This window comes from Pongo abelii, chromosome 14 (assembly GCF_028885655.2).
Source record: "Pongo abelii isolate AG06213 chromosome 14, NHGRI_mPonAbe1-v2.0_pri, whole genome shotgun sequence".
In the NCBI taxonomy this organism is placed as follows: Eukaryota; Metazoa; Chordata; class Mammalia; order Primates; family Hominidae; genus Pongo; species Pongo abelii.
Window position 1 is genome coordinate 105,523,309 of NC_071999.2, and position 19,544 is coordinate 105,542,852.

General features: G+C 45.9%; 1 protein-coding gene across 2 annotated transcripts in view; it reads left to right on the forward strand.

Annotated features, from left to right (window-relative positions):
* The window catches only part of UBAC2 (UBA domain containing 2), a 185,085-nt gene that overhangs the window by 135,715 nt on the left and 29,826 nt on the right, over positions 1-19,544 (forward strand). For both annotated transcript variants that reach the window (XM_002824384.6, XM_054529170.2), the window contains exon 7: positions 3,318-3,563. In XM_002824384.6, the coding sequence (XP_002824430.3) occupies positions 3,318-3,563 (246 nt within the window). The remainder of the gene's footprint in view (positions 1-3,317; positions 3,564-19,544) is intronic.

Genomic DNA, 19,544 nt, shown 5'->3' on the forward strand with positions numbered 1-19,544 from the left:
CCTCCTAGCACACATAGTCATCATCTTTGCGCTTTGCTGTCTTGTTTTACTGCTTAGTGTGTGGTTTAGGTTCATTCATTCACAGGAGTGGAATCGTGTTTTCAGGCTTTGGGTCTGGCTTCTTTCTCCCAACATGGTGTTTTTAAAATGCAAACCTTAAATATTCGGCATGAATTTGAGGATTGGCATTTACATTCCAACAAAACACCAGCTGTTAAGATTTTATTTTGAATGATACTTAATTTACGTATTAATTTGATGAAAATTGGTATCTTAACAGTTTTGCATCTTCCTATTCATGGAACTGGTATCTTTATTATCACTAGGGTTGGTTTTGAAAAAAATATCCCTTATTATCTTTTTCATTTTTTTCTGTCAAGGCCTTATATATATATTTTTATTTATTCCCAATTATCTTACAGTTTTCGTTGCTGTTATTTGCTAACAGTTTATTTTTTCTTTCTAAACAGTCTGTATTTTATCCCTGGTTGCTTTTAAGGATTTCTTTCTTTTGTTTCACCGCAGTGGAACTAGATGTAAATTTCATTTTAGCATTCTTTTAGGGACTCTTGCACTTTCATCCTAAGGATTTATATTCTTTCTTTATTCTAGAAAACTCTCAGCTATTTATCTCTTTAAATAGAATATCCTTTCCCCCATATTCCCTCTGTTGTCTTCTTCTGGAACCCCTATGCTGACAGCCCCATGAGATGCACATAATCTGCCTGTGCAGAGGCCTTGGCCTTCCCTACCCACGTGGACCCTCCTTGGTTCATGCCCTACACAGCTTTTCCCTTCTCTCTGTGGAGGGGAGAAAGGGTACATGGAGCATGAGGAGGAACTGGGGTGCCTCTTACCCAGACTTAAGTAACCCTCTACTTCTCTCCTCCTTCCGCAGGGCCTAGACTCTCTAGTCCAGGGATATCTAGTCTTTTGAACTCCTCTGTGACACATTGGAAGAAGAATTGTCTTGGGCCACACATAATATACACTAACACTGAAGATAGCTGATGAGCTTTAAAAAAATTGCAAAAAATCTCATAACTTTTTTTCTTTTTTTTTTTTTTTTTGAGACAGAGTCTCGCTGTGTCGCCCAGGCTGAAGTGCAGCGGCACAATCTCGACTTACTGTAACCTCCACCACCCAGGTTCAAGCGATTCTTGTGCTTTAGCCTCCTGAGTAGCTGGGACCACAGGTGTGTGCCACCACGCCCAGCTAATTTTTGTATTTTTAGTAGAGACGGGTTTTTACCATGTTGGCCAGGCTGGTCTCAAACTCCTGACCTCTTGTGATCCGCCCGCCTTGGCCTCCCAAAGTGCAGGGATGACAGGTGTGAGCCACTGCGCCCGACCTTGTAATGTTTTAAGAAAGTTTACGACTTTGTGTTGGACCACATTGAAAGCTGTCCTGGGCCACATGTGGCCTGCAGGCCTCAGGTTGAACAAGCTTGCTCTAGTCCCTGTGCTTGTCTGAGTCCCACGGGACTCTCTGCAGGCATTTGGACTTATGCTGCTTATATGCAGAGTGGTTTATAATCACTTGATAAGCTTTCTATTTTGTTAGCATGGTTCAGCATTACAGTTCCTGGTTTCGTGGACCTTGGAGTTTGTTTCTGTTTTCATTTTCTTTGTCTTGTTCTATTTTTGAGAGAAGGGGCACAGAAATTATTTGAAACCAGAAGTTGTCCACCATTCACTCTTCAGCCTACTACAGTCTGTCTTTGGTACCAAAACTGTTCTTGTAAACACCTTGTTTATCAAACACCTCCATTTGCAACATCCAGTGGCTAGTTCTGTCTTACTTATCAGCTGCATTAGATATAGCTGACATTCCCTATTTTAAAACACTTCTTAGCTTCAGTGATAACTAAACTCTATTTCCCTTCTCTTCTCTGGCAGCCCTGTCTCAGATTTCCTTACTGGTGTTTCCTACTCTGTCTGTCCATAGAATATTTGTGCACTCCTGAGTTCAGTCCTTAGTCCTGTTCTCTCTTCTGCTGTGTCTCCTCCTCCCCCCCCATTTTATCTCTTCTAGTCCTGTTACCCTAAATGTCATATCATATCCAGTGACTCTGAAATCCTTATCTCCACCTTTTCCTTGAGTTCTAGAATTACATAGCCACCTGCCCACTCAGTAGCCCCCCAAGATATCTAAAAGACACTCCCAAGCTTGGGCTGCGCAGCATCTGCTGCTTTCTCTGCCCAAAATGTTATTTCCCCAGTTCATCAAGTCACGGGCACCCCATCATCCTTAAGATCTTTGCTCAAGTATCACTTTCTCTGAGGGCTCTCCTGACGTCCCCCGCCGCCCCCAGAGTAGGTTCGTGCCCCAAGTCACTTTATTTCCTTCCCAGAACTTGCCGGAAATAGTTTTATGTGTTGACTTGATTACTGCCTGTTCTCCACATTGACTGCTATAAGCCTTGTGAGAGTGGGGCCTTGCTTATCTTGTTCTTTGCTGTATTCTAAGTTCCCAGAACAGTGCCTGGTGTGTAGCACAGTCTCAAAGAATTCTTTCCAATTCATCAATTTCAATTTTATTTTTAAACATTGAAGTATACTTTTCTCATATTAGAAAGTTGTCAAATATGTTCTAATTTGATCTTCTAATCCTAAGAATCAAATTCACATGAAGATTTTTTTTTTTTTACAAAGGAATAGCCATAGTCATTTTTAGCTAGAAATTCATAGGAAGCCTTGAGACTTCTGTAACCATACATTATAAATGACCTTCAAGATGAAGACAACATTGGTTTATAAATGGAACTAATATTGGTGAGGATTTTAAATGTCTAGAAAAATCAGTACTTGAAAAACTGATTAAAACACTATGTAAATAAAAAGCAAGATTTTAGATTGTGTTTATTGTCTGATAAATTGATCGTGTGACTGGGTCAGCTGAGACATGGCAGTTGTTTTCTGCTGGTGTCTGTGATGGCCATCTGCCAACAAAGGTAACCGCAGAGTCAGTACAGTGTGAAAGTGTTTCAATAATCAGATCTTTTACGGCCTTTTAAAAAATGCAGACAGTGTCTTGACAATCTTTTACCAGAACTTTGAATACTAAATGATTAGAATTTTGCTAGCTCTTCTAATTCAATCAAAAACTATTTTGTTTTACTGAGTAAATTCAATTTTGTGTTGATTTGTACTGCCTAGTGTCCTGCAGTGTGGTAGAGGGTTTTGCTTATTGCCTAACACTGCTATGACTAAGAAAAATACCGTGTGCAGTGTCTGGAGCCTGCTGATTTTTGTGTCATGTACATTTTTTTAAATGATACTACATTTAAACAATCACATTGGACATTTTTCTTTTAGATGTCCGGTCTGTGCTACGACAGCAAAATGTTCCAGGTGCATCAGGTGCTCTGCATCCCCAGCTGGATGGCAAAATTCTTTTCTTGGACACTTGAACCCATCTTCTCTTCTTCAGAACCCACCAGCGAAGCCAGAATTGGAATGGGAGCCACGCTGGACATCCAGAGACAGCAGAGAATGGAGCTGCTGGACCGGCAGCTGATGTTCTCTCAGTTTGCACAAGGGAGGCGACAGAGACAGCAGCAGGTAAAAGTGATAGTAATCACTAAAAATTTAGAAATTCTCAGTGGCCCAAGCAAATCTTTCCTCTGTGATTGCGTGTGAGATAGAGACTACATTTTATTCCAGTGCCTTGCAAGTGGATTTTGACATTTCCAAAGAGATTGTAGGTCTCTGTTAGTGACTATTCTTAGTTTTTTAAAAAGATAAAAAATAAATTGCAGCTGAAAGATTGGTCAAACTGGACATTCTTGTTACACCTATATTAGATAAGCATGACTTCTTAGAGAAACACCAACCTAGTTAACAAGATGTGCTATTTATCTGTTTTTATAATCTTGTAAAAGCCACAGTGTCTTCCTGTTAAAATGCTAATCATATGCTATGGAGTGAAGAACAAATGTAAAATTTCTTGATTTTCCTTGGTTGAAATGAAGAGAATATGAAGGTAAGAAGATTTTCAGTGGAACAACCAAGGAGTAGATAAAAAAAAAAATGCTGTGTTTTCTCAACCTTGCTATCAATAATCAGAAACTATTGCACATTTGTCTTCAAATTCTGCATCCAAACAATCCGATACTACACTTGTCTTCCATGGGCAGTGAGGGAAGGAGGGTTAGTGCACATCAGGCTAAAACCTCAGGCCTGATCTTTCTTGGACACTTCTGTGAGCCAGCCTACAGGGCTCCCCATTTTTCGCCTCCACCTTCTTTACCCCTGGGGTAGTTGTAAACCATACAATTACCTCTGCCATCTCTGTCTTCCACTAGCATTGGATGCAAGAAGTAGGTCTGCAGATCTCACGATGGTTTGGAGAAGTGAAATCAGGTTTGAGGTCCTTAGAGTCCCATTGGAGATACAGGTCCCAGAGTTTATATCAGGGTGGAAGGAAGGGGGCAGCTTATTAGGGGCAGAGTCTACAAGAGAAATAGAGAAGCAAAAGTTGTTTCTTAAAGATGTGCTTGAATTTGAGTGACTCTGGAACATGCCATAAAGATGCCCATGGTGTATTTAAAGCTGGAGGATGGACATCTCTATCTTGGAGATGTGGAAGCTACATATATATGTAGGTGATGGAGTCACCGCTGTAGGGATGAGAGCTGAGAGCCGAAAGCAAAGAACTAGTAAGTTCTGTAAGAGAAGAGCTACATCCAAGATGAACACAGGCTACAGATGAAGCCTCGTGTTTAGCAGGAGGTAAATCCTGCAAGGAAACTGAGAGAAGAGCGAAAGGTATGGGAAATCAAATGATCAAGGTCAGAAAAACGAGTAGTGATTGAGTATAAAGGTAGAGGCACAGAGCTTATGAGGGAGAGAAAGAAGTAGGGGATGGTTCTGATGTTTCTGGCCTAGATAATCTTAGATAGATGACTGATAGTTCCATTTCACCAATATCAAAAGAGCAGATTTGGGGGAAATATGTTGTCTGAGATACCTTTGGAATCCTGGGAGGAGATTCTCCATTGGAGAGCTTTGAATTTGTCCTCATAAGCAAACCAGAGAAGTTGCATTTCTCAGATTGGCCTCCCCAGGAAGATTTTTATACAAAGAGTTTATGAGAGAACACTGTCAGCATCAGTGTCTATGGGGGCGGGCTGGCAAAGGCAGCAAGATGGGACAGAGGGAGCAGCTGCAGTTCTAGCAAAAGCCTCGCTGGTCTTACGGAGCACAATGAAGCTGGGAGAGCCCTTCTGAGTTGTCCCAAAATGGGGACCAGTCCTGTTGGGTAAGTCCCATGCGTATGACCTCATTGAACCTGAATTACCTCCTTAAAGGCCCTACCTTTAAATACAGTCACATCGTAGGGTTAGGGCTTCAGCGTGTGAATTTGGGGCAGGGGCAAGGGGTGGGAGACAGTGTGTTCCATAACACTGCAGAGTGGAAAGGGCCCAGCATAGTCTCGGTGCTGAGTGACTGTTCTCCTTGCAGACGGTAGTCATCAGGCGCACACAGTCTCTGTGGATGCCAGGTTGGATTCTCCACAGTGGCAGGAGATAGGTCGGCCTAGGTGAGGGGGACCCACACATTCCTCTGTGCTACCACCATGGCCATCCATTCATGTGCCAGCGCTGGGTTATCTGGTGATGGAGCCACAGTCATTCTGCCCACCTTCCATTTGGTGCTTTTTCTGTGGTGGATGCCCGTGGTGGGCACGACCTGCAAAACACTTGATGCTGTTCCTTTAGCTGGATCCTCCTTGTTCCCTCCCTTCCAGTCACCTGACCGACCAACCAGGTGATCTGCCATGCCCAGCAGATCCACACGTGTAATTGCCTCAGGCCACTTCTCTTTCCACACAGAGTTGATGACCAAATGTGCTGCCCAGGCTCTGCCCATAGGGGGTTCCCCTGATCGCTGTCTTTCAAGATTGAGCCATCATGCAGCCGTTTCCTTCAACTGTCACTCGTGTCCTGAGCCAGCCTGTCCATTTGGCTGTTTTCCACTCTGTCACTTGGTCATGAGGGGCCCACCAGCTGTGGCAGTCGGTGTTAGCTGGGAAGAGGCTATGGTGCAGCAGAGGTGGCTGCCAGGGTGGTCTGGCATGCCTGCTTCTGCAGCTCATCCATGCCCTGCAGCCCCACCTATGCTGAGCCCAGATGCCCGTGTCCATCTAACGATGGGTTTCTGTCGGCCCACCTGGCTTGGTAACTTGGCTCCACTGCTGACTACATGCTCACTTTGTGGCCTACAGACAGGCACTTCGTGGTGCAGCAGCAGTTTATGCAAGTGGGATTCTTGGCTGTTTGCGCACGCCCTCGCTCCAGGACTCTACGGACCCACATTGTGGTTCTCCTTTCCTGCCTTGCCGTAAACTCCGCACGGTGTCTTTCCCCACCCCAGATACTTGGAACATCACAGGATCTGCCAGGTTGCACCCAGGCCTCAAGGAATGAGACAGACCCAAACCCCTGCCCTGCTGGAGCGTGCATTCCCACCAGGCGCCTGTGAAGTGGCACAGGCCTTTATGGCTGTCCACACTGCTGTCAGACTCCTCCACTTTCATAGGATGGTCTCACCAACAGGTCTGAAGTCCAGAGCAGGACACCAGCCCCTGGGCTCTTGCTGGGCTTTTACGTTGAGTGGTCTGCTGGGCAGCACAGACCAGACTTTTGATTTTTTCCTAAGCTTCCTAAGTTCTCTTCTAGGGTCCGCACATGGGTACACCCAAACCTGAGCACTTAGCCTCCTGCTGAACTGCTTCACTCAGCTGTGTCTCAGTTTTATTCACATAAGTATGATAAATCACCACGTAGAGAACTCTTTTGTTAAACCACCACTGGAAATTATCTGCCGTATTTGTGTGCATGCACGAGTACCGTACAGGGTGCAGTTGTATCAGAATGTAATACCAGGGGAAAAGTTTATTTTCATTTACTTTTCAACAAATAAGTACTTAGTGCTTATTATATGCTAGGCCTAGGGCTGGACATTGAGGACACAGGTGTAAGAAAGATAGCCCCTAGTCCTTTTTCTTATGGAGCTTAGGTCCTGTCACTCTTGCAGAATTAGCGTGTTTCACTCTTTATCAGTAAGAAGACCACCACCATTTATTTTGCCAGTCCTATAGTAAGTACTCAGTATATGTTATCTCATTTTTGCCTAGTGTGCACCTAGACAGATGCAGGTATTCCCTCATTACCCCGGAGGCTCAGGGGAGTGCTTGCTTATCCAGGGGCATGCAGCTGTTGATGGGGATCTGGGAGTGAGACCCAGCTGTGTCTGACTCTGAGGTCTCTGTTTCTGATCCCTAACTCATATACCTCCCAATATGAGAGCTCCTTGGTGATTTTTTTTCCCCCTTTTCACTTTGGCTGGCAGGAAACTCAGTGCCAGCCTTCAGGTTTAATTAGGGTTAAGTTAGAACTTTTGCTTCCATCTTCTTCTTTATGTTTCAAATATATGTTTTTGTTGTTTGCTCCTGTATCTTTTATTGTAGGCAATCTCATACTGTGTATTTCATTTAAAATACAACTGTTATTTATTTAAAAACTTGATTTTTAGATACTTTTCATAGAATCTGAGTTTATTTAGTCAGAAAGTCATTTTTTTCAGTTACTAACTACTGTATGTTACACATGATCTGTCTGCAGTTTTTCATTTCAGGTATTCCAAAATAACACTCAAGTCTTGATTCAGTGTTGTATTTCTTTAGATTTCTCTTGCCTGCTTATGCCATAGTTCATCCTGCCATCTGGCAGGCGCTCGCTGCCACCCCCTGCCACGTGCTCCTCATGTGGCTCTGAGGGCACAGTTAGACAGTTAGACAGTTAGACTGCTTGGGAAGCTCTCTGACCAATACTAGTGGCTTCTCTGTGGACACAAAATAAATGAAGAACATGTCCTTTCCCTCCGTGAGTTTGTGGCCAACTTCAGGGAGCTCAGGCAGTTGTAGTTGAAATAGATGGACATCCAAGAAACAAGGAAATATTTACTGAAGCACCCATGCAGTGAAAATCTGAGGAGACAGCCACTGGTGTGGACTGATGCTGCCAAAAAAGATTTCAGGAAGTAGAAGGACGGGTGGAATTTGGATGGGTGGAGAGGGTAAGGCACATCATTCCAGAGGAGAGGACCAGCAAGAGTGAGGCATGGAGGTGCTAATGAGACCTTAAAAAGGAGAGGCCTCCAGGAGCCCTGTGATTGACATGTGGGTAGATATGTAGTGAGAAATGGGAAATGATATAGTAATTGATAATGGAGGGAGGTAGTTTAAGCCTGACAATAGATTTCAGCTTGGACATTGGCTGTGAAAAATTGTTTATTCAGTAACAAAGATAGGACAGTTATCTCAGAAAAATGTCATTTTATTGCGCAGCGTAAGATGGACAAGGGAAAGGAAAAACCACAGAGGAGGAGACAAATAGAAGGAGGTTTCTAAAGCCCAGCTCTCAGAGGAGTGCCGTGGCTGGGCTGATGCTGTACTCTGGATCGAGCTCTCCTTCCTCTGTTCACTCCCTAAATAGGTTGTTTCCCAAGACTCAGTTCTCTGCCTACTGAGCTTTTCACATCAGACACCCAAGGGGACCCACCCAGCCCCTCTCCTCATCACTTTGTTGAGCTCATGGCTCCCGTGAGTCCCTCAAGATCTAGAGACTGGACCTCCCTCTCTCCTGGGGCTCCAGACCGAAATATCCTACTGCCTATAGTACATCTCCACTTCAGTGTCCCATCAGCTCTTGACAGGTACTGTTTCTTTTTTTCTTTTTTTTTTTTTTTTTTTGAGACAGAGTCTCACTCTGTTGCCCAGGCTGGAGTGCAGTGGCGTGATCTTGGCTCACTGCAACCTCTGTCTCCTGGCTTCAAGCAGTTCTCCTGCCTCAGCCTCCCGAGTAGCTGGGATTACAGGCGCTCGCCACCACATCCGGCTAATTTTTGTATTTTTAGTAAAGATGGGGTTTCACGATGTTGGCCAGGCTGGTCTTGAACTCCTGACCTCATGGTCCGCTAGCCTTGGCCTCCCAAAGTGCTGGGATTACAGGCGTGAGCCACCGCACACGGCTGACATGTACTGTTCCTTTGCTAAATTCGTTTCCCTTTCTCACTCCCTACCTGATGAAAAGCACCATCGTTTACCTGAAAGTCCAAACCTAGAGTTTCACCCTAGACGTTTCCCACGTATGCATCCATGTCCTTCCTGCCTTCCCCACCAGTTCAGCCCCAAAGAGTCTCCCTCCTTGATGTAAGTCCGTCATTCATCTCCAGTGTTGTAGTTCAGGCCACCAGCGCCATTTGCCTGGATTTCTTCCCTCCCATCTCCGTCGCCGACTGCCTCACTCCTGAGCCTGCCCCACAGCCTCCACCAGTGATCTCTGTGAGAACACAAATCTGATTGTTTCATTCCAGCTATCATCCTTTAGGGCCTCTCCATAGCTTTCAGGGTGGTTCTAACACAAGGCTCCTGCCTGCTCTGTGGCTGCATCTCCTTTCTGCTGCCATGTGCAAGCCCTTAGGCCAGCCATGCCGCACTGGGTTACTTACATTTCACCGCTGCTCCTATTGTTTCATGCAGTCTCACCTTTACATCTTCCCTTTCCTCTCTGCCCAGAATGAACTTCCCTGTACCAACCCCTTCACCCCACCCCTCCCACATACACATCATTTTCACTTGTCTAGCTGCTATTTACTCAGCATTCCTGACAAATATCGCCTCCTCGGGAAGACGTTCCCCAGCTTCCTGGGGGGCTTCCAGGGCTCTCTCTGCCCCTGTAGCCACTGCGTGTCTCTCGTGGCACTGCTAACCTGATGTTCACTGCTGATTTACTGCCCTTTCTCCACCAGTGTGTCTCAGGATGGAGCAGACTTGTTTTCTCTATATCTCCAGTGTGTGAATAATGCCTGGCAGATGTTAGGAACCGTGGGAATTAATGAGCAAATATGAGCATAATAAATAGATACAGAAAGACTTTAGGCAAGCTGAACACAGATGAATAATCAGGGCTGGAAACATCTACAGAGGTTGGGCGCAGTCGTTCACGCCTGTAATCCCAGCACTTTGGGAAGCCCAGGCGGGCAGATTGCTTGAGCCCAGGAGTTTGAGACCAGCTTGGGCCACATAGTGAGACCCCCATCTCTATTTAAAAAAAAAAAAAAAAAAAAAAAAAAGATCTACAGATACTCTGAGAGAACAGTAGAAAGCAAGACCCATGTTTAGAGAGTGCAAAGAGGGAAGAAAAAAGACCCCCCAGGGACCAAGGAGAAAACCAGTTCAGTGGCCAGGGAGCCTGCGGAGTAGAATGTTTCAGGAACCCCCACCCCCCCCCCAAAAAAAAAAAAAGCCAAGTGAAGATGACACTGGAAGAAGACTACTGGATTCTGCAGAATGAGTTCACTTTTGAAAGGGGTTTCGGTGGAGAGATGGGGATGAGAAGCGCTGCATGAGCTGGAAGTGGGGGAAGGTCAATATCACTCTGTTCTGACCGGCTGCCCTCATTCTGGGACATCACTGTGGTCACGCTGGTCCCCGTTCAAGTTACTTTCACTCTGTGGGAAAGTCAATATGATCTTATGCTCCTGAAGCATTTTTAATCCATTGTGTGGCATATTCCCATTCCACAGCTCTGACGAACAGTGACCAGGGTGATGGCTCTATAGATCTCACTTCAACTGGGACATGAGACCTAGGTGCTGACGGGGGCTGGGTACAGTGGTCCCACACTCATCATTAAGCACAGGCATGTGATAACATCATCCAGTGTGCTTTGACCTCATACAGATCTTTCTGGACATTTCCCGCCAGCACTGACTATCCAAAGACTTTTGGAGGCTTGTCTCATGGGCCTGTGGCATTGAAGATGGAGTGGGCTGCAGAGTGTTGGCTGCAGCCTGTGGTGCCGACTTCTCATCTGCCTCCACATCCACAGCTGTCCCATTCTTTTGTAAACTCGTGTTGGGACACTATGCTGGACACACATAAACTGCTCTCAGTAGTTCCTTGCCCGCTGACTCACTCCTGTCTCCCAGCAGAGCTACCTTCTCCAAAGCAGGTGGCATCTCAGAGTCATTTTGCTACTTGGAGTTGTGATCATCTTTCCACTGCCAGGGCCATTACATAACTTTTCATGGGTTTGTGTTTTGTTCATCCCCAGTAGAATATGAGCTCTTGGAGGACAGGAGCTGTTGTACTTCTTTGTCTTTTGGCTCTAACGCAGTGTACTGCCCTGAGGGATTAAATAAGACGCTGCCTGCGCCTTCAAGAAGTTTGCAGCCAGCGAGGGGAAGACATGAGGCTGTACTAGGCACTAGGTTTCTATGGGAGTCTGTGCAAAGAGAAGAAAAAAGAACCCTGAGGCCTAAACAGTGGGTGTGGCCAGTTCTCCCTAAGGGATACAGTGAGGGTAATCTTGAGGCCAGCACTGGGGCAGGTGTTTCAGTCCCGGGGGACCTTATGAAAAAATGCACAGGGGCTCAAAACAGCTGTGGGGACAGCAAGGAATTGCATTCGCCTGAGATTGAGGTTCCCATAAGAAAGACGCAATGAAAGACATGGCTGAGAAGAGAGCAGAGACCAGGACAGGGGTCTCCTACCAAAATAAGAATTGCTGTTGTGTTCATCCTGCCAGAAGTGGTAGATCAGTGAGGCCTTTTAAACAGGAGAGTAAGTTAGATTTATTTTTAAGAAAGCTCACTTTAGTCATAATATGAACGTTGTTTGAAGGGATGACGCTAGGCTGGGCACAGTGGCTCATGCCTGTAATCCCAGCACTTCAGGAGGCCAAGGCAGGAGGATAGCATGAGCCTAGGAGTTTGAGACCAGCCTGGGCAACATAGTGAGACCTCTTCTCTACAAAAAAAATTTTTAAATCAGCTGGGGCTGGTGGCATGTGCCTGTAGTCCCAGCTACTTAGGAGGCTGAGATGGAACGATCACTTGATCCCTGGAGGTCAAGGTGCAATCACGGCTCAAAAAAAAAAAAAGAAAAAGAAAAGAAAAGGTGACACTAGAGGAAGAAGACCAGCTGGGAGACAGTGAAAATTCTGTGTACTCAGGATATTGTTGGTGATGAGCTAGAGCATGCTCAGCTCATCACAGTGAAGGACCAGGGCAGGCTTTGCAGAGCCTCCTTGTCTTCAGACCTCCAGATCAATTACTGGAGTCTCCTGTAGTAATGATCATCCGAATGGTGCCTGTGCAACCTGAGTCTCCGCAGCTTCACGGTGCATGTCTCCCTCCCTTTGCTCGCTGTAGCAAAGAAGCTCTGTGTGCTGTGATGAGAAAGATGTATCTGTTCTCTACCCCTGGCCCCTGACACACAGCACCTAAAGCCTTTGGAATCTCCACAGTGAACGTAGGGTCCACCGCTACAGGGCTTAGCGGGTGTTCTCCCCATGTGCAGAGATGAGATTGTAATAAATAAAGACACAAGACAAAAGAGATAAAGAGAAAGCAGCTGGGCCCGGGGGACCACTGCCATCAAGAAGTGGAGACCGGTAGTGGCCCCGAATGGCTGGGCGCGCTGATATTTATTGCATACTAGACCAGGGGGGCAGGGTAAGGAGGGTGAATCTTCCAAGTGATTGACAAAGTGAAGCAAGTCACGTGATCACAGGACGGGGGCCCTTCCCTCTTAGGTAGCCGAAGCAGAAAGAGAGAAGGCAGCATACGTCAGCGTTTTCTTCTATGCACTTATAAGAAAGATCAAAGACTTTAAGACTTTACTTAAAGTCTTTTACTATTTCTTCTACCGCTATCTACTACGAGCTTCAAAGAGGAACCAGGAGTACGGGAGGAACATGAAAGTGGACAAGGAGCATGACCATTGAAGCACAGCACCACAGGGAGGGGTTTAGGACTCCGGATGACTGCGGGCAGGCCTGGATAATATCCAGCCTCCCACAAGAAGCTGGTGGAGCAGAGTGTTCCCTGACTCCTCCAAGGAAAAGAGACTCCCTTTCGCGGTCTGCTAAGTAATGGGTGTCTTCGCAGAAACTGGCATTACCGCTTGACCAAGGAGCCCTCAAGTGGCCCTTATGCGGGGTGACAGAGGGCTCACCTCTTGCCTTCTAGGTCACTTCTCACAATGTCCCTTCAGCACCTGACCCTATGCCCGCCGGTTATTCCTACGTTATATTAGTAATGCAACAAAGAGTAATATTAAAAGCTAATGATTCATAATGTTTATAATGATTGATAATGTCCATGATCATCTCTATATCTAATTTGTATGATGACTATTCTTATTCTAACTATTTTCTTTATTATACTGAAACAGTTTGTGCCTTCAGTTTCTTACCTCGGCACCTAGGTAATCCTTCGCCCACAGTGAGAAGTGTCTTTTCACATGGATGACTGATGTCTAGGCTCTCCTGGATAGACTCAGATGGGGGCTGGTTACCAGGGGAACTAATAAGTGATTAGAGGGTTGAGACTTTCAGCCCCACCCCCAACCTCTGTGATTAAGGAGAAGGGTTGAGTTGATCACCAATGGCCAGTGATATAATTAATTATATCTACATAATGAAGCTTCCATAAAACCCCCAAAGGACAGGGTTTAGAGAACTTCCAGATTGCTGAATATGTGCTGGACCAGGGTGCAGGGGGTGCCAGAGAGGGGCAGGGGCCATGCCCCATGCCTTGCCCTGTGCATCTCTTCCATCTAACTGTTCATCTGTATCCCTTGTAATATCCTTTCTAATAAATGGGTAGACGTCAGTGTTTCCCTGAGTTCTGTGAGCCATCCTAGCAAATTAACTGAACCCGAGGAGTGGACCACGGCAACCCTCATTTATAGCACATTGGTTAGAACCACAGGGTAGGGCTGGCGATTGCCATCTGAAGTAGGGGAGCAGTCTTGTGGGAGTGGGCCCTTAACCTGTGGACTCTGATGTTATCTCCTGGGAGACAGTGTGGGGATTGAGTTAAATTATAGGACACCCTGCTGGTGTCCACTGGAGCACTGCTTGGGGTATGAAGACCCCCAGCACATCTGGTGTCAGAATATTGTGTTGAGTGGTGTGTGAGTGTAGAAAGGAAGAAAACAGTGTTGTTTTTCGTCAGAGCCATGCTCACAATAGAAAGCAGCATAATATAATGAACAAGAATGGGCAGTTAGGGACTCAATCCTGGGTTGACAGGGACATCTATACACAATCTGTAGAATACTGTTGTCATTGGGAATAAAAAAAATTATACAAAATTACCTTAGGTACCAGAGGCTCTATCAGATATTAGTTATTATCATAGTATTGGGTATCTGTTTTTGTGGCTCAGGAAGTTTGAGAGAGTCCTGATTTAGGAGCCAACCTTGATAGTTATTACTCGTAAAAGCTTGTAACCTCTAGAGCAACAGTCAGCAGGTGATGGCCTGTGGGCCAAACTACCTGTTTTTTTACAATCTGAAGCTAGGAAGAGGTTTTACATTTTAAATGGTTATATAAGTAACTACACAATATCTTTGATCTCTTGCCTCTTTGTCTTCCAAACCTAAAATGTTTACTATCTGGCCCTTTACAGAAAAAATATTTGCCAGCCGCTGCTCTAGAAGGTTATATAGCCAGTAGCTTTCAAAGTAACCTTTTACCTGGAAATGTGAATTCTCTCTTAGTTCTGGTCATCTGTTATTTGTGGAAACCAATCCTCTCTCTGTTGGCTGATGATGAGAACGCTATTACATACCACGACACAAACTTGAGGATAAAACTTTCCATTAGGCATTTCTGTAAAATTTCCATCTATTTTAGAAGCAGAACTAAGGTGAAGCCCAGTGTGGATGAATCCTGCTTGTTGGTACAAGCCAAGTGGGACATTTGGCAGCAAAGCCCTGGAGTCCTTGGTGCTCTTCTTTTAATTGCCTCCTCATCTCATTGGGCTGCCTGGTGTTAACTGGTTGATTATCACCTCTGTGTTTCACCTGCAAGGAAAGAAGCACCGACACATAGAGCAGCTCAACGATATTCACACGTGCTTTCAGTTATTTTCGCAGCATCTGGTTAAAGTGAGTTTAGCTGCACACCCTCACTTGGTAACATTTTGCGGCTGTGAAAATTGTTTCTCTCTTTATCCTCCCCCAGCAACAGTCATTTGATATCATCTGAGATGTGCATCAGGAGGCAGATCTGCCCTGTCAATCATGAGAGTTCCTATCATTAATCAAGTATTTTGAATTCAATAACTTTTTTTAGTGTTTTAAAAGTATTTACTGGTCCTTGATGTATTTTTTAGCAGCTGATAGAATTCACATACCATATAACTCACCCCCTCGAAGTGTACAGTTCAGTGGTTTTTAGTATTTTTTAGTTGCGCAAATACCACAATTTGAGAACATTTTTCATCACCCCAAAAGAAACTGCACCCCATTAGCAGTCATTCCCATCCGCCCAGTCCTAGGCAGCCACTTAATCTACTTTCTGTCTCTGTAGACTTGCTTATTCTGGACATTTTATAGAAATGGAATAATATGTAGCTGATCTTTATGACTGGCTTCTTTCGCTGAGCTTCACGTTTCTGAGGTTGACGCATGTTGCAGCATGGTTGATTTTCCCTCTGTGGTTTAGAGCAAGATCTGCCTAGTAGAGCTTTATGTGTGCAAGTGCCACCCCACCAAACCAGTTTCTGTCACTGCCCCTTCATCAGGCCAGCTTCCTTAGGAAGCTTCCTGTTGCCTCTTGGCCTCACCAGCACTACCATTTTCATTACCATCTATTCTGCAGAATACACTCAGTGCCAGGCTCTGGGGAGTCCCACAGTGACCAAGGCAGCACGATCCCTCCTCTCTCTGAGCTTAGAGTAGAAAGCGTCAGTTACAGTGAAATGTGATGGTCACTCTTCTGGGAGAAATGTGTAGTGCAGTCAGGAAGAGTCAAGAAATCATGTCTGGAGGCAGCACCATCGGAAACTCTCTACCTCCGTCTCCAACCCTGTGTCAGGGGTAGGGGCGGTGCACGTGTGTTGCAAAGGAGTCCACCAGGAATCCAAAGGGAGCGAATTCTCATGTGTCCTGAGCATCCTCAGAGACAGCAGGCTGGCACGTGGCACCCTCCTCAGCACTTTTCCTTTTTGGCTATGCTCTTTCACTTTTTGGTGCAATTTGATTTGAAAACGATTCTTTTCAAGTTGCTATGCTTCCTTGTCAACAAAGCAATCTAATCAGTTAGAGCTAGTTCTTTTATGACTTTCTTCTTTCAAGAGTTTATAAGTATATAGCATCAGATGTGGAATAAGTTACTAGTGCTTAGTTGATAAAAATCTGCAAATTAAATGAAAATTATATGCAAGAACTCTATTTTCAGTGAAGTTACAGCTACGCTGTTTATCTCAATCTGTACCTCCTTGCAGAAGCTACTGCTGTGTTTCCAGTGCTTTTGTCGTTGATCATACTGATCTTTTTGACAAAATTCAGAACAGAAAGATAGGATCAATCTAAAGTGTGATCCTTTTCCAAGACTGACTCATTAAGTGATCTTGAGAAAATCATTTCTATTTTCCACTCTGCCTTGGTGTCTTCATGAGAAAGAAGAGCGAGGTACAGTCTTATGATACTTCAGAAACAAGCAAATGATGATGATGTACTTGGCATTTTGAAGATGTAAAAGTTATCAGCAGTCCTAATTCTTTTCCTGGGTTTTCTTTTGTCATTTATTAATCAGTTTTTGAAAGGATGAATGAATTTAGAGATGTACTCTGGAGCAATATCATGTTAAACCAGGGGTATATTAGAAAATTCATCCTCATAATCATTCTGGGAAGTTTTTTCTCCCCAAAAAAAGCCATGCTGATGGGTTTTCAAAACCAGAAAAAAGTTCTTAATGAGGAACAGACCACTGGAGTACCCATGAGCATCTCAGGAAAACTGAGACCCTCGAGAAGCCTTGATTTCGTGCAGCCCCCAAGGGTTCAGAGCCAGCAGCCCAGTGCTGTGGTTGACAGACGTGGTTTTGTGGAGAAAGCAGCCAGAGGCCAGGAATTTTCAGAGTTGTGAGTCACGATCTCCCACCCAAGATTAGAGCACAGATTAGCCATACTGAGATTTGGTAAAATCATTCTGTCTAAGCGATGGAGGTGTGTGCACACGCGCAGTGCCTGTTCACAGGGGATGCAGGCAGATCGTGGGTTTAGGATGGGGGAGGCCACTGCACCCCGCTTCACTCCTCTGCTCCTGCTCCCTCACGTGGACACTGTCCACAGCTGTGGCTCTCACAGGACAGTTGCCCAAGGAGCTCATATCTTATTGGAGATAGGGGGTTGTACAGGTGACATTCATGAGCAGTGTGCGGAGGGTGACATGGGGGTGTCAACCCAGCATCCGTCCAGGAGCTCCTCCTGCAGCGGCTCTGGCAGGTGGCCTGAGGCTCTTTTTTGAGAGAGAACTGTTTGGCCTTCCAGATGTTCTTTAATATAATGATTGGGAAGAGACAGCTCTTAACTAGCTGAAGGCTATCTAGTCCAGCTTTCCATTTTACAGCTGGGGAAACCCAGACTCAGTGTTTTATTCTCTGTTCACTTGGTGGCTTGGCTGAGTTCTGTGAAGTTCAGCAGAGCAGGGCAACAGGAGGGTTTGGGTTGCTGAGAAAGAAGCCACTTGCAGATGGGAAACAGGAGTTGGGCCCTATGCAAATGGAAGGGACCAGGGAGGGCACTTTAGGTGGCAGGGACAGTATGAGCCGACATAGTAATTTAGGATGTAATTTAGAGAAGTAATTTAGGATGGGGCTCCTCTGGGCAGACCTGCAAAACAGGACACTCAGACAGGGTGCTCGAGGGTTTTTGGTTGAGGCAGTGTCATTGCGAAAGGGCTTCTTGTGCACACTCACTGACCGTGGCATGCAGATTGGATTAGGGAAATCTTATTGGCAGTCATGTCATCCAAGAAGTTGTTGGCATAATCTCGGAGTGCAACAGCAAGGACCTAAACGGGCAGATCCCCTCCCAGGGGAAAATCAGTAGTCCTTCAGCGTTGGCTGGGTTTGATGGACAGAGGAGAGCTGAGTCCGGACATGAGCTGGGAAGTGGACATCCGCCTGCCACGGTGAAGGCAGATAGGCAAGTGCGGGAATGAGACTCAGGCAGTCACTGAAGACGTGAAAATGGATGAACTCTCCACGGAGGAAATGTAAGAAGAGGGGAAACCTTGAGTAATCCCCAGTCTCACTTTTAATTAGGAGTTTCACCTCTTTCTGTCAAAACATTTACTGTAACAAGTACCAAAACTAATTTTAATTTTGACTTTTACTTTATAATTTGTGTGTAGAGCCAACGCTGGGAAGGAAAAAATGACCCCAAATTTGGCAGACAAAAGAATGAAGGAAGGGAAAACAGAAGATACGATGCAGAAATGGGTAATCCACACTTTGAGAGATGCACTTACATTCTTATGTCTTCAAGGCCACTGTCTCAGTCCTCGCTGTGTGGCCCTTACCGTCACCAGCGTTCAGTGCTTACAGGCATGTCGCTCAGTCGAGGGAGTGAGGAAGCTGCAAGGCAAGGCCTTGGCATGCTCTTCCTGCGCTGATGTCCCTGACCTGCAGCTGGGCTGTGGGCTGTGGAAGCCTGTGGTCCCCCCACGCCACCCTCGCACCACCACCTCCTCCTCACAGAGCAGCCTTAGTGTTCTCATTCTCTACCAAAACCAAAACCAAACCAAAACACAGGAAAAGGTTGGATCACCTCTGGTCCTGACGGTCCCTGGAGGAAAAGTTCCCCATGAGGAGTGATGGGTCAGTCACGTTTTCAAAACAAACGAGAGCCAGGGCGCCAGCCTGTGGCTCAGCCCACAGCGTACTTGGTGCCACATGCCCCCCCGCAGCTGCCCAGAGTCTCACCCCGCTCTGTGCAGGGGGCCTGGAGGGCAGCGGCGGCACAGACCCACTGGATGCCCTGGTGCATGGCTGAGCCATGTGTGTCCTGTGACTCTCTCCAGAGTCCTTTCCCCACACCTCCAGGGCCTCCCCAGATGGAACTGGCTGGGAGCCATGCTTTGTTGAAACAAAGGGAAAACCTGTCTCTCTTAGATTTGCAGCTGCTGTTGAAACCAATTGAACCTGTTTGTAAAATCGTACCTATGTCACAGTAAGATCAGCTGTGCTAGGTATGTCAGGCCTCTGAAAAGAAATGTCATTAAAGTAAACAAGACTTGGGATACATGTCTGTCAGATTGTACACAGTAGAAGCGTCCCTTGCAGGGGCTGTTGGGTTGCATCCTAAGCTGTGCTGGAGCTTCCCAATGTACTCTGTAGATGTCTTTGCACCTTCTGTCCTCACTGCCATCCCCAATCAGTCCCTGGAACACCAGCTGTGGCCCTGACCCTTTTAGCCCCTGCATGGAACGCACAGGCAAGGCGTGTGGCCTTTGGGACTCCAGCCGACTAGAGCAAGACAGAGGAAGAAGAGACGGGGCAGAGGGCAGCCGATAGTTGGAAACTTCTGTCCCCTAAGCCAAAAGGTTCTCAAAACTGAGCAACAGGATGTATTGTGTCTCCTGATCATATTGCCATGGAAACTGCCTTCTGTTCTGCCTAGAAGAAATAGTACTGTTTGAAGTATCTCATCCATCAACACTGGTCACTGCGAGAAACC